General features: G+C 40.9%; 1 protein-coding gene across 3 annotated transcripts in view; it reads left to right on the forward strand.

Moving 5' to 3' along the window:
• The window catches only part of UPF2 (UPF2 regulator of nonsense mediated mRNA decay), a 110,021-nt gene extending 102,161 nt beyond the window's left edge, over positions 1–7,860 (forward strand). For 2 of the 3 annotated variants that reach the window (XM_075552384.1, XM_075552385.1), the window contains exons 21-22: positions 1,648–1,768; positions 6,577–7,860. In XM_075552384.1, coding sequence (XP_075408499.1) covers positions 1,648–1,768; positions 6,577–6,586 — 131 coding nt within the window. In that variant the 3' untranslated portion in view covers positions 6,587–7,860. Of the gene's footprint in view, positions 1–1,647; positions 1,773–6,576 lie in introns of those variants that run through there. The other variant, XM_075552386.1, reaches the window with a different exon arrangement.
• Positions 7,861–16,017: the final 8,157 nt, after the last annotated feature.

The following is a 16,017-nucleotide window of genomic DNA, read 5'->3' on the forward strand; positions in this document are numbered from 1 at the left end:
AGAATTAGGGTCATGATAGTGGGGGGCAGGAAACATTACAGAACTAGAGGAAAGTTGTAAGTTTCATCAGCGCTATACTGCACCCTGAATGACTCATCTCTTCCTTGTGACCATTCTGTAAGGGGATGCAAAGTGGAACTTTCTGAGTTTTGAAAACAGTGTCAAAGTTATTATCCTCTTTTTTTATGTCATGCTTTGTTTATATTTCACCTGAGAAGTGGTTTTTGATCCCATTATATGTTTCTCTCATTTATTAAAATAAGAATAGTAATTATAATAATATTGATCTATTGCTCACTCCAAGGAGCCCTGGTGGTGTAGGAGTTATACATTGGGCTGCTAACCACAAGGTCAACTGTTTGAACTTAACAGCAGTGGGTGTTTGGCTTTTTTCTTAACTGCTAATACCATAATTCATTTAGACTTCATATTTTTAGCCATGTTTAGACATAGGAAAAAAATAATCACTTTATTGTATCATGTACATGCCAAATTAATTCAACAAGTATTTATTGCTTCAGTTATGTATTTGGAGATACTGGTCTCCACACAAAAGATGACGCTGTCAAGTTGATTCTGAGCCCCCCCTTCCCCCCAGAGGACAGAGTAGAACTGCCCCAGAGGCACCATGGCAGTCACTCTTTACCGAAACCTATCTTCGGCTGAACTGCAGCTGGTGGGGGTGAACTGCTTAGCGTCCATGCTTATCAATCACTGTACCTGGCTTCTCTCCTGGTCTCAGACTCAACATTTCTTCAGATTTGGCTGCATACTTAAATTAGGATTCTTGTTTTATGCACACAGTCATGGATTGGTTTCCACCTAATGTCTAGAGTCTACGGCCTCCTCATAGCCAGCCTTTGGGCATTGTTATTTATGTAGCACTCTACTGAGCTAGCATGCTTTTGTTCATGCAAGAAAATGTACAGATGAGTATTTCAGATTGCTTAATAATAATATGTAGCATTCATTAGAACCCTGGGTTGCATGTTGGGCTACTAACCGCGGTTAGCAGCTTGAAATCACCAGCTACTCTGTAAGATAAAGATGAAGCTTTCTACTTCCATGAAGAGTTACAGTGCCAGGAACCCACAAGGGGCAGTTCTACCCTCAGGAAGTCACATGAGTCGGAATTGACTTGATGATGGCCATGGATTTGGAGGTTTTAGGGAATACTCAAATAGCTACTATGAGTCAAACACTATTTTGTCTCGTACCTATTTCCAGATCATTCAATCTTTACAACTCTGTAATTCTGTTATTAATTAATGGAATCTAGTATTTCCATTTCACATGTTAGGAAACTGAACCAGAAATCTCATCGCTAATAATGGTGGCGCTGGGGTTTGAACCAATATTACTGAACCTCAAATGCACTGCGGTTAGTTATTGTGCCTCCTGGGCCATTCTTCCTGCTTCCTAAGCCGCATACAGAGTCAACAAATTGCCAATAAAGGTGAACATAAGACAATAAAAGAATCTCATCTCTTGACATGTTCTCTGAGTACTTTAAAATTTCGTGTTTTTTTTAATTCAGTCAGTTAATGGAGCTAATAAGTGTGATCTCCCTGGTGTCTTATTTGCTTCATAGAATAATACATTTAGAAGTATTAAATCACCCCCCCCCTCCTTTTTCCCTAATTACAGAAATGCTGCAGTCCCTAGCACAGCGCCCAGCTCCAGCAAACACCAATCGTGAGCGAAGGCCTCGTTACCAACATCCAAAGGGAGCACCTAATGCAGATCTAATCTTTAAGACTGGTGGGAGGTAAGATGCCAATCTTCATCTAATTCTTCCTTCACTGTTTGTTTTTCTTGGCTTCCATTTGAATAATTTAGAGAATTCTAGATGTACTTAAACATATAGACCAGGCCTAACCAGTAACAAAATAGAAAAGACTACGAATTGAAAATACTTGGACCAGAGGAAAACTGGCTGATTTATTTAAGAAGATGTTGGTTTCAGCCATATAGATCCTGGGTTTTAGTCTCTTCTCAGATGGCTTAATTATCTTTTGAATTTATAAAGAAGACTAGTTATAGATTATTTTGAGAGAAATTATAGGTTTTATTAGGATTTCTTGGGTTAATATTTATCTTTCTCTTTACAAAACTCGATAAACTTTATGGTAGACTTTCAGATGCAGATAGCGTTTATTTTGTGTTTTGTTTGCTTGTATTTTAAATTTTAGAATTTCCCCCATGGGATCCATGCCAGTTCTTAAAATTAGTTTTGAATTGTTTAATGTGAAATTATTAAATTCAGTAATGAATTTCACAGTTAAAATGTTCCTTGCGATCCTCATTTTGTCAAGGAAAACAATTATCTTATGTTTGTTGGGACCTGAGTTGAAGATTCGTACCATCAATTTCATTGACTTTATCTTGTGGTAGGGTTACAATAACAATTGCCATTGGCTTCTGCTCCTCAGACTTCACTTGAGTGTTTGCGTATAGACTCAGATTATTCAACAGCCTCAGGATGTTACTGCGTTTTTGGGACTGCATAGAAGAGAGTATGAGGGACTATTAATTGCTGAGGCTGGTTTAGGGGAAATGGACATGTTAGAGTATCATTTTACTCACCGAATATACTTGTGGTTCCCAAAAATGTCTTCTTTGTTGAACTGTATGCTCTTGGCTAAGGAATGAAATTGCTGTTTAAAAAAATACATTTCTCACAACAATCTGTTCTTTAACATCTCTTGATTGTAGGTTTTTTTGCTAATCGAAGTTAGAAATAATGTACAAACCTATTGAATTAAGGCATAATCAAGTGTATGAGGTTATAATTATCCAAACCTCTTTTAAGCCCTTTTTATAAACCTACTTTTATTGCTAATAGAATATAGAAACGGGGTTAGCAGGCAATGGAAACTGTCGGTCTCCTGCTTTGCACTTTCTTAGAGTGGCTTCAAATCTGTCTCATGGCGTTCTTGCCGGGCCCCTTTCTTTTAGTCTGGTCACCAGAGATCAAAACTACTACAGTATTTGTCTCGTGATGTTTGCCGTTGTTTCTTCCATATTGCAGCTGAACGTCTCTGAATACTATTGTTTTTATGAATACCAAACCACTTTTGAATTGAGATATTATGAGTAAAGTATCTTCCTAATTGGTAAATGTTTGGGTATCAACCCCTGCTGCTATTTCACTGAAGCTGCCTTGTCCAGGGTCCCCAGCTGCCTCCCCATTGCTTTATGCAGTAGTCTTTGTGGGCTCTGTCCTGCAGCACTTACCATTGTGGACTTTTCTATTTATCATTGAAGAGTATTTCAAATGTCTTCCATTGTCTGTGACACTGTATCTTCTTGATTTTCCTCTTCTACTTTTGACTCCTTACCTCTTTTTTTTTTTTAACATTTTATTAGGGGCTCATACAACTCTTATCACAATCCACACATATACATACATCAATTGTATAAAGCACATCCGTACATTCTTTGCCCTAATCACTCTCAAAGCATTTGCTCTCCACTTAAGCCGTCTGCGTCAGGTCCTCTTTTTTTTTTCCCTCCCTCCCCGCTGCCCCCTCCCTCATGAGCCCTTGATAATCCACAGATCGTTGTTTTGTCGTATCTTGCCCCATCCGGAGTCTCCCTTCCCCCCTTCTCTGCCGTCCGTCTCCCAGGGAGGAGGTCACATGTGGCTCCTTGTCTCTTTTGCGCACTTTGTTTTACCTAATAATATTAGTGTTCCTCAGGGTCAGTTGTAGACGCTCGCTACCATCATATATTTCTCCCATGGCCCCATTGCTCTCTGCGTCTCCAGCCCAGCCTTCACTGTCTAGCTGCCTTCTTGATCAGGACCTAGAAGTCTTAGAAATGTAAACCTTCTGTGTTCCCCAGCTCCCATTTTCCTCCTCTGCACTTGTCTAGCTGATTCAGTGGAAACATTGCCTACTAGTTGTCCAAACTAGAAAAGGATGCTTTATTTTTACTCCTCTTTCTCTCTCAGTTCCCATAGCTAATTCATCACCAGAATCACTCCATTCTACCACTAAATGTCTCTGACATGTATCCATTTTAGTCCACTCCCACTGCTCAGACCCTAGATAAGACACCTGTCTTCTCTCATTTGGATTACAGCCACCAGTCACCCTCGTGATTGACTGTCATCTAATTTCAACCCCTTCTGATTTGTTCTATCAGCTATACTTTCAGGGATCATTCTAAAATGCCTATCTCCTCACTGATTATGAGTGCTTTTCCGATTGAAACCCATCAGTAGCTCTGTGTGGCTGGTTGGATGGAGTCAAAACACCTTGAGTGGGTTAGCAAGGCCCTACTGACGTCATCTCTTGCTGTTTCTTCTCCGACCTCCAGACAGAGGGGCCTTTTACTTCTAACCATGTTCTTTTGCAGCTCTTTCTTTGTGGCGCACGCCTGCTTTTCCCTCGTGTAACCCTGCTCACCTTCCGGTCTCACCTTCCTAGTCTAAAGTCTGACATAGTACTGCCGTGACTCACTGCCCTTCCTACTTAATTACCTGTTAGCTTGCTTTTAACCCCACAAGATTCTGTAAGAGCAGAGACTGTCTTGTTTTCCACTTTACTTTCTTGATAGCTCTTTGTGGCTGGCATATAGTAGATGTTCAGTAGATGTTTGTTGAATGGGCAAAGGGCCTTTTGAAAATCTGTATGTAGTCATTCAATAAGTGTTTTAAGTTCTGCTCTCTTGACATCTGCTCCCTAGCTCTTCCCTCTAGATTTGCAGGTCTTGTGAGAGGTGCAATTCTTCAGCAAGTCTCCTTCATGCTTTAAATCTCTCTTTGAAATTATCACGAGAGAGGGAAGGCCCTCGTTTGTTTATCAATTTTAAGAATGACACTATCAATTTTAGAGGAGCCCTGAGTGGCACTCGGAGTTAGGCATTGCACTAAAAGCCAAAAGGTTGACAGTTCAGGCCCACCCTGAGGCACCTCGGAAGACAGGCATTGCGTTCTGGTCGGTGCACCTGGGGCTCCATGCGTGGGATAAACTCAGCGACTGCGTGTGGTTTAAACGCCAGTGCCCTAAGACGTAGGTGTGCGGGAAAATCGTAGAGCAGTTCAGCTTGGAACACTGGTGTGTGAGCCTTTTGCACTACCGCAGGCTCTGCCACTTTTACCAGTGCAGTTTTGAGTGTAGTTCTTCTGGAAGGACGTGGCTGATGCAGTGGAGGCTCCTGGTGGTCTGGCTCCTTTCTGCCTCCTTGTTACTTCTGGGGCAGTGAATTTGTCAGGTACCTTTCAGGAAACCGTACTTGAAGGTTGAGTGAAATTTATTTATAAGTTGCTTATTGATACAGCTTAAGATTCTGCTCCCCTGTGGGTTTTAATGCACTTTCAAATATTACTAGTTTTTAAAAATACTTTCTTATTAGTGATCCTTGAAATAAGGTTTTCTAATCATAGAATCTTTGAAAAAGTGCTTCTCATTGGGTGATTATGGTCTAATGAACTATAATGAAATAGAAGTGTTTGCTTAGAATGAGTTAAAATCACGGCGTTCCCATCAAACTATTATCTAGGTAAACTATTCTACAGAATAGGTTTCCATACTAGAAATTTAGCATCTCTGGTAAGTGTTAGTTCAAATTAGATTTACATTTTGCTATAAATTCATCTACCTCTATGACTCAGTACTCCTTAGATTTAGGATGCCTGCTAATCATTTTAGACTTACTAAAATGCAGTCTCTGATGTATTTCTACGAGGTGGCTGGATGATGCGAGAACCATTGCACATCACACGTTGAGTTGCAAAGAGAGACATTACAGACCCTTTGAAACCCAGCGTTTTTTTATTCCGTAATCTCTTGTATCCTTATTAGAAAGAAGGTTGAATGAATGGTAATTCGTTATAAATTAGCCCCTCCTAGAAGAGCATATGGTACTTACTTTTTGGTCTTTTAAAATTTTTAATCTCTCAGAATGACTGCTTGCTTTTAAGTCCAGGGCCACATACTGTCACGAATGATAGAGTCATGTTGTATTACCAACGATCATGTTTTCCTCTCATTGGTTGCATTTATTTAGAGGATTGTAATTCAGACAATTGTTTTGCCTTGACCTCAGGGGAGATTTCTTGTAGCTTTCTTTCCAAGAATGCTTGTGCCGGTGACCTTTTTTTCCCTATTCTGTTCAGTCATAGATATAATTGTACTTTTCTATGTTTATATTTTGTTCTTTGAGACTTTCTTGCTAATGAAATTTGCCCTCCGACAAGGAAAGAAACCATGAATCCTTAATGCCTCAGAAGTTTTAGCGTAGATCCAGGGGCCACCGTTTCTCTTTCCTGTCGGATTGTTTTTGTAGTACTCTCTGCTGTGGTTCTGTCTACCCTTCCTCTTCACTGTCAGAATCGGTCTTGCAGTATCTGCTGTGGTTCTGTCTACCCTTTCTCTTCACTGTCAGAATCGGTCTTGCAGTATTTGCTGTGATTCTGTCGTGTCCGGTACAGGGAGGGTATGCTGTGCTTGTAAAAGAGCAGCCATTTGTTTGGAGAAGTCACTGGACAGCGGTCGGTTTATTTTACGAGCATTTTCTTGCCAGGGGTTGGTCCTGCAGCGGTTAACTCTTGCCTGTTTGTGCCTTCAGGAGACGTTGATCCAGCAGCACGTGTCATTTCATTAGGTCCTGTATCTGATGTTGTGGATAGTGGAGTCCTCCAGCAATTGAATGAGAGCAGTGGACACATCTCAGCATGTCGGTCTAGAGAGTTGCGAATCTAAACCTGGGACAGGCTGGGGCCATGAGGCAGAAACAGCAGCCTCTGCCCACACCGGAACAAGCCGACGCGTCCAGATATGGCGTAAAAGGCCTTTTGTAATGGAAACCACGTGAGGGTTAATCTTCTCTTGAGAATGGAAGTCAAGAAACGAGATGGTTCCCTTACCTACTGAGCAGTTACACTAAGAAGAGCTGTCAATGAGATGAGCGCATCGGAGAAGAAAAGGTTGTAATGGTAATGGTTTGGGGGAAATGAACCTGAGTTTAAACTTGACTTGAGTTACAGTGTCTCTGAATTGAACATCCCATGTTGGAAGAAGATACACTTGGGGGCTCCAGGACTACAGTAGAAAAATATAGAGCAAGCAGTAAAATCTTCTAGTTCAAACTTACATGCAGGACAACAAAGTGATGAAAGATATCCAAATACCAGCTATTCCACCAGGAAGGTTTTTGTTTTAAGAATGTGTTTCAAGAGGAACAAGGGATGAGGGAGAAAAATCCGCTTTATCCATCAGAGTCAGTAATGTAGAATTGCCTATCAGGGTAAAGGAAACTGTGAAGACGGTTGGTATGCGAGGAGCAGTAATTCAGATGGCCTAGAAAAGTCTGACACCAGCCTAAGAACAGGGATCTGGTTGAGCCCATTGTAAGTATCATTGAAAACAAATGTGCCAGTCAGCATGTCACAGAAAATGAACGAAGGACAGGAAGAAGTGGATCAGAATATTTTGTTTGACCTTCATGGGCATACAGCCTCTGTCTCTAAACAAAGTATGGAAACAAGTAGAGCTTTTATTTTGTTTTGTTTTTTGTTTTGTCCCACCCCTCTCCCCACTAAATAGAAACGAGGGTTCTTAGTCTGTTTCTGACAATCTGTTAATTTATAGAATAGTTGTCTTTCGTTTGCTTTCTGATAAGGCATAGTAAATTTAGTTAACAAGCACATCTGTATGCTACAACTTGATTACATCTTTTTTTCTAGCTATTTTGCATTTTTTTCTTTTACCACGTTTCAGTTTCTGCATGTAGAATTAAATGAGAAACAAAATTTGTAAAGTTGTAACATTTCACATGGAAATGCTGCCCGATCTTCACCAGCTTCAGAAATCTGACCTTTGCCGATGCTGCAATAAAGTGTTGTCATTTAGACTTGGTGTGGTTGTCTTTTTATTTGGTTGGGTTTTGGAAGCATATTAATTGGGCATTTAAAATCACTATCTTCCAAGGTCATCTTTGTGCTTTATAAAATATTCTTTTTTTAATAAAGTATTCTTTAGGACAGTTTTTAACTATTAGTATTTCTATCACTCCGACATTGTACATTTGTTGTATTTTCTTAAGTGCCTCCATGTATTACAAGAAGCAGCTTGTGGAGTCCAATGGAGTAAATACTTGAGAATAAAATGAAAGCTGGTTAAGATGGGAAGAGTTGGCATAGCATGGTTTAGCATTAGGCAGAGTTTGCGATTTTACCCAGCAGGTGTAGCAAGTGTGATAGAAAGTTTCTGTGAGGGACATGACTCAGAGCATCACACCTACTGTTCGTTGAAGACTTTGTTATCTGACATTTAAGATTTTGACAGTAGTAAAACATGTATCGCTCTGTGCTGCATCTTAATGATGTGACTCTAGTAATGAGTGCTGAAGTGCAAGTTCAGAGTAATGCTGGTTATGTGCCACCCCGACTGGGTTTGATGCTCAGTCTTTTGGCAGTTGCACAATGGTGCAATTTAGCAGTTATATAATGTAGTCATCATCTGTTTCCCTGTAACACACATTTTCAAATAATGTCTTTGGAACCTAACTAGGCTGATTAGTGAAGAGTTGGCATATTGCTTTCAGTTTATCACCAGGTATTAATTTCAGAACAGCCTTAAGAAATCTTAAAGGAGTAAATTTCTAAAATTCTGGTTAGAGTTTTAAAAATGGAAGAGAACTACCTTTTTTTGTAAAACTGGTAAAAATATACACAAAAAATACAATTTGTACATGTGTAATTCTGTTAACAGCATTTAGCAATGATAATTGTTCTCCTTTTCCAAATATATTTCCACCACCATTAATAAAAAGATTTTCCCTATTCAGCCCACTAACAAAAGATTTTCCCTATTCTGCATCCCACTTTCCCTGGAAATTACTATTACATTAAATAAGCAAAACATGTGTTTGTTTATTTCATGTAAGAGGTCGCACGGTGTGTGCCCGTTGGCAGCGTGACATGTTTAAGGCCCACTCGTGTTGGAGTGTGCATCAGGACTTGGGGTTTTTGGCTCGGTTCAGTAGCCTGTCCATTGTACACCACTGTGCACAGTAGTTTGTGTTTCCATTCGTCTCCTGGTGGACATTGGTGTACAGGTTTCTGTCTGTGTTTCTGCCTTCTCATCTGGCTGTGTTCTTACCTGGGATTGGGAATGCTGGGCCACATGGTGAAGTTCAGTGTTCTGAAGAGCTGCTAATTGTTCTCAATGGTGGCACCATTTTACGTTCCCACCCACCAGCAATGCATGAAGGCCCCAGTCTCTCCAGTCTTCACCAACACTTGCGTTTTCTGTTCTTTTGATGCTAATGTTGATGTGTACCTCATTATGATTTTGATTTGCATCTATCTATCTGCTAATGACCAAGTATTTTTATCACCTGCTTGTTGGCCATTTGAAAAATAAATGTTTTTTAAATAAAAATCTCAAAACTTCCTCTCATTTAGTCTATTGTTTAATATTGCAATTCTGTTTTTCCTCAACAGTTTTACTGGCACATAATTTAATATCATACAATTGAGTAGTTCAATTATTCAGTCATATCAAGGGGAATTGTACAGTCATGACTACATCTATCTGAGAGCATCCCCCTCCACCCCTAATCTTTCAGCTCGTGACATCACTGTCATTGCTGATCTATATGCTAGTAGTAGTTCCTTCATTGTTTGGGGAAATGGTTTATTTGATCATTTTGTTCCTATTAGTCTCAGAATTTTGATTGTTAGGAAAAGGCAGAAGAAAAACTTCCAGTCATCAACTATTCCCACTTACAGTAACCCTTTGGGACGGAGCAGAGCTGCCCCTGTGGGCTTCCAAGACTACATTTTGATGGGGGTAGAAAGGTCCAGACAGCTGACCTGGTTAGCAGCCCAATCCAGAACCCACTGCAATACCAAGAGTCCCTTTTAGTTCTACATTCATCCTTGATGCCACATATCATGCATTAGACAGAAGAATGGATATACCCTGCCGTCAAATTACACCTTCAAGTCACTTTTCCTCTTTGGTCTAGAGATCTGCATTACATTTGGGGAACCATAAGGAGAATGGAGGAACACAGATCTTCGCAATATTGGTACTTGATTCAATTAAATCACTGTTAACAAAGACAGGTGTTTTGTGGCCCTAAACCTGGCAATATGTGAAATTGGTTCTATGTTCATTATCAAGAAGCTGCCTTGTAGGATGGGGAAAAACCATCTTGAAGTTTGAGAAGTGGGATTTTTATAACTATTGTTTTAGACCTCTTGTGGTGTTTTTTTTTTAATAGCAGTTAATAAACCTAGCTGTCAAAAATGCTTCAGATTCTTTAACTCCTTTTGGGGGAATGATAGTTCTAAAGCCCTCTGGGCAGCCTAGGCATTATCTCAACATTCGTTTCTACATAGTCTACATATTCCTTTATGATTATTCTCTCAGATCTTGAATATTCTTTATATATAACCAGAACTCTGGTGGTATAGTTCTGCTTTGGGCTTGATCCACATGGTTGGCAGTTCAAATCCACCAGCAACTCCACAGGAGGAAGACTGAGCTTTCTGCTCCAGTAAAAGTCCCCCTTTCGGAAACTCAGGAAGTTGCTGTGAGTTAGCAATGACTTGATGGCAGTGAATGTTTAGGTTTTCTAATGTTCTTGTCATCTCATGGTGTCATAACAAAAATATAGCCTTTAAAGGGACCTATTTGTCTCAGTTTTGGTTATTAGAAGTCTACATCAGAGCATGCCTCTAGGGAAGGGCCCTTTGCTGACACACGTAGGTATTCCTTAGCTTGCAGACAGTTTCCTATGTGGCTGTGTCTAGTACATTTTCTTTTATAAATTAAAATTCAGAAGGTGTGTTAGTCTGGGTAGACGAGAGAAATTCATATGTGTATAAGAAAGAGCTTTAAATGAATAGTAATTGTACATTAAGAAAACAATCCAGCCCAGGACAGATCAAGTCCATAAGTCTGATATTAGCCCACTTGTCTGATATAAATCTATAAAGCGCTCTTCAGACTCATGAAACATGCAATGGTGCCAAATGCAGGAAAATCACAGGACAGTAGGTGGGAAGTTTTATGGATCCAGTGGTATTGTAAGCATCTCATCGCTGGCCGGGGTCTCCATGTGTCTCCATCAGCTCCAGGGCGCTAACGTAGCTTCATGTGAGCTATGTATCTCTTTAGAGCCTTCAAAAAGGTCATCAAGCTGTGACCTGATTACCAGGCTAAACTCCACCCCTTCACTCTTAGGTCTCAAATTCTTCAGCTATATGTGATTTTCAAACAAGATCCTATCTGTACCTAACAGGATAAAACTAAAATACATACAGTTCAATATGTGCCTCCCTCATCTAAACATAGCATTCGAAGGAAACAAAAATACATATGTGATCAGCTGCACCAGTGGTTCTCAACCTTGCTAATGCCACGACCCTTTAATACAGTTCATGTTGTGGTGACCCCCCCACCACCATAAAATGATTTTTGTTGCTACTTCATATTGTAATTTTGCTGCTGTTATGAATCAGGCGACCCCAGTGAAAGGGGTCGTTTGAGCCCCAACAGGGTTGCGACCCACAGGTTGAGAACTGCTGACCTGTACAATAACCCTATGAATATATTCCCCCACCTATGAAAGTCTGTAAGTCAGCCACTTCTTCCCTAATCCACCCATATTTTTGTGATCCAATTTCTATAATTCCCGGGCGCTGAGAAAAGTTATATTCTTTGATGAGAAGAATCTTCATTTCAGTTGGAACCTTGTGAGTCTGCATCCATAAGCAAAGTCAAATCAGGACAGGCTTCATAAAAGACAGCAATGTGCTCTATCTAGTTTACAGGGTAAAATATCCTCTTCATCTGGTTGGGTTCTGGTCAACTCAAAGTGGGCTGCCTCACCAGGATGCCCATTGCTCACCTTGCCTTTAGATCAGGCCCCTTCACAAATTCTCAACAGCCCTAGCCCTGTTGGGCTAGATCTTGAACTTCAGACCAGTCAATCTGCCCTCCTCATCACCTCTAGTTCCTGTAAACCAGGTCCATGGGTGTCAGTGACCAGACTCAGCCCATCTCTATTGCTGCATTTCTCTCACTTCCACTCAACAAGCGGATCCAGGAGGTCACCTAGCAAGCATGTCAGCTTGCCCACAGGCTCCCTTTAAGAGCTCAGTCCTAGAGCAGGGGTTTCTTCAGAGCTCCAGATTTTTCCAGCTTCTGACAAAACCCACTAGTTCAAGATTCAAAAAGCCAAAGAATTCCTTTTTCTTTAATCTGTCAACAGCCCTCTAGACAAGTCTCTTGGAATGCAATTGCCCTGAGCACTCCAAAGCATTGGGTGGGGCTTATCTTTTCAAAGCCTTCTTTGCAGGTGCGCCCTAACCCATTTAAAGATTCCAATTGTAATGGCTCTAGGCAAGTGGGCTTCCAAGCTTTCTATCAATCATTAAATCGATAACAATAAGTAAGCAAAAGAAAGTAGAATCAAATTCTTTAAAATTTCAATTCTTAAAGCAGTCAAGCCCAATCCTCATTTAGTTTATCTAAATCCTTATCTAAACTATTCTATTGATACAAAATATGGGATTAGGCATCTGACAGCATCAAGCCAGAGCCAGGCTGTCAGCCATTTTGACCTCTGGCAGCGATTTTTCACTAAGCTGCTCTGAGAAATTCAAAGGGCAATTTTGTAAGCTGGGCTCAAAATACACATTAATCACATTCATTTTTGCCATTTCACACAGGAATAACCAAAAACAACAACCAATGAAAAGAGTCAAAACTTTTAACTTCCCATGTGCTTGCCAGAAAACAACCCAGTAAACCACATGGGCATATCTGACCTCTGGCTAGCCAAAGAAGAAGCACTCCCAGGAGGCAGAAGTCATATAAACATCCACTTTCCATCCTTATGATGTGTTCCTCTAGTAACCCACTCCCAAGGTACCATAATGTGTTAGTCTATGTAGACAAAGTAAACAAATTCATAGATACTCATGTGTATAAGAAAGAGCTTTATATAAAGAGTAAATTGTACATTAAGCCCAGTCCAGATCAAGTCCATAAGTCCGATGTTAGTCCATATGTCTGACACCAAGCTATATCGTCCTCTTCAGACTCATGAAACACATGCAATGACACCAAATGCAGGAAGATCACAGGCCAGTGGGTAGGAAGTCTTGTGGATTCAGTGGCATTGTAAGCATTTCAGTGTTGGCAGGGGTCTCCATGTGGCTCCTTAAGCTCCAGAGCTCTTGCGTAGCTCCATGTGTCTTCTCCACGGGAATGTCTCACAGGCAGTGAGCTTGTGTCTCGACTCCAGTGAGCTATTTATCTCAGCACCTCCAATGAGGTCATCAAGCTGTGGCCTGATTGACAGGCTAAACTCCACCCCTTCACTCTTAAGTCTCAAATTGACAACCGATTACGTAACTGCCACAGAAGGGATTATTTAGGTCCCATCTTACTCTGTCATACCTCATCAACAAAGGAAACCCTGTATTTCCAGTGAATCTGGTTTGTACCACAACCCATTGGAAAATAAAGCCTTGGGGATAGAAACGATTCTGGAGACTGCATGCTAGAATTTTGCAAGACCAACCACTTAATAATTGCAAATAAACTCTCTTTTCTTTTTTTTTAAACAATTTATTGGGGCTCATACAATTCTTTTCACAGTTCATACATATACATACATCAATTGTATAAAGCACATCTGTACAGTCTTTGCCCTAATCATTTTTTTCTCTTTTCTTCTTTTACATTTTGTTAGGGACTCTTACCACAATCCATACATATACATACATCAATTGTATAAAGCACATCCATACATTCCCTGCCCCAATCATTCTCAAGGCATTTGCTCTCCACTTAAGCCCCTTGCATCAGGTCCTCTTTTTTTTCCCCTCCCTCCCCATTCCCCCCTCCCTCATGTGCCCTTGGTAATTTATACATCGTTATTTTGTCATATCTTGCCCTATCCGGAGTCTCCCTTCCCCCCTTCTCTGCTGTCCCTCTCCCAGGGAAGAGGTCACATGTGGATCCTTGTAATCAGTTCCCCCTTTCCAACCCACTCACCCTCCACTCTCCCAGCATCGTCCCTCACACCCTTGGTCCTGAAGGTATCATCCACCCTGGATTCCCTGTGTCTCCAGCCCTCATATGTACCAGTGTACAGCCTCTGTCCTATCCAGCCCTGCAAGGTAGAATTCGGATCATGGTAGTTGGGGGGAGGAAGCATCCAGGAACTGGGGGAAAGCTGTGTTCTTCATCGATACTACCTCACACCCTAATTAACCCATCTCCTCTCCTAAACCCCTCTATGAGGGGATCTCCATTGGCCGACACTTGGGCCTTGGGTCTCCACTCTGCACTTCCCCCTTCATTTAATATGATATATATATACATATACATATAAACACATATACACATACATACACACACTTATAAACTCTCTTTTCAACAACATAAACAGTGACTATTCACATGGACCTCACCAAATGGAATTCACAGAAAGTAAATTGACTCCATACATGTGAGGAGACAATGGGGAAACCCAATATCGTCAGCCAGAACAAGGCCAGGGGCCATATGCATGTTCCAGTTAAACATACGCATGTTCTAGTTAAAGCCGAAGAAAAGCTCATGAGCTCCAATATTTGACCTTGAGTATATATTTAGAAACCATCTCAAGAACAGACAGGCTATGCTGAACATTCATGACTGAAAGGCAGGTGATTTGTGGAATGACATCAGAATAGCAGACGCGAAGAAAGCAACCGGTCATGAAGTTGTCAGCAAAGTTGTCGGAAGATAATTGGAAACTTTGAACTTAGCGTAGCTAAAGTAAATGGAGTGACATAACAAAAGTTCAAAGAGCAGGTAAAGAAAACAAAGTAGCGTAACGAAATGTGAAAAGAGCTGGAGTTAGAAAATTAAAAGGAAGAACACAGCATTTCTCAAGTTGAAAGAACTAGGGGAAAGAAAAGCAACCCAATATTGGTTACAATATTGAGGGACTCTATGGGCAAAATAAAAGGATCCCTGGGGACATAGTAAGTTACACATTGGACTGCAAACCACAAGGCCAGCAGTCGGAAACCACCAGCACCCTGAGGGAAAGATGAGACTTTTTGACTCCTGTAAACAGCTACAGTCTCAGAAAACCACCGGGCAATTCTGCCCTATTCTTTAGGGTCACTGTGGTTTGGACTTGATGGCAGTGGGTTTTTGGATGGGTCTCCTGGGCGAAATCTTGACACAGGAAGCCCTCAAAAGAAGATGGAAAGAACACAGTCACTGTACCAAAAAGAATTGGTCGTCATTCACCTATTTCAAGGAATAGCATGTGATCAAGAACTGGTGGTCTTGAAGGAAGATGTCCAAGCTGCACGAATGGCATTAGCTAAAATAAGTAGCTGCGGGAATTAGAATACCAATTAAGTTACTTTCAAAACAAAACAAAAATGTATGCAGTGCTCACTGGCCTATGACAAGAAATTTGGAAGCCATCTACCTGGTCAAGCGACTGGAAGAGAGATATATTTGGGCCCCTTCCAAAGAAAGGTGACCCGACAGAATGTGGACAATACCAAGGCAATCAGTATCACATGTGGGTAACATTTTTGCTGGAGATCATTTAAAAATGACCGCAGCGGTACACCAATGAGCTGCCAGACATTCATGCTGGATTCAGAAGGGGATGTCACACGAGATGACTCATTGCTGATGCCAACGGCTCTTGGCTGAAAGCAAAACATATCAGAAAGACGTTTAATTTCATTGTGTATCATAACCAACTATGAATAACATCGCAATGACGGGGACTTAGGAAACACCGAATTATGCTCATGAGGAGCCTTATAAAGACCAAAAGGCAGTTGTTCAAACAGAACAAGGGGACACTGCTTGGTTTAAAATCAGGAAAGATGTTTGTGTTGTGTCCTTTCACCATCGTTACTAAGTGTGTACCCTGAGAAAATACTTTGAGAAGCTGGCCTGTAAGAAGAAGAATGCAGCATCAGCATTGGATTATATGCAGAAGAATGTGGCGCCATTAACAACCTTG

Source organism: Tenrec ecaudatus, chromosome 6 (genome assembly GCF_050624435.1).
Source record: "Tenrec ecaudatus isolate mTenEca1 chromosome 6, mTenEca1.hap1, whole genome shotgun sequence".
Taxonomy (NCBI): Eukaryota; Metazoa; Chordata; class Mammalia; order Afrosoricida; family Tenrecidae; genus Tenrec; species Tenrec ecaudatus.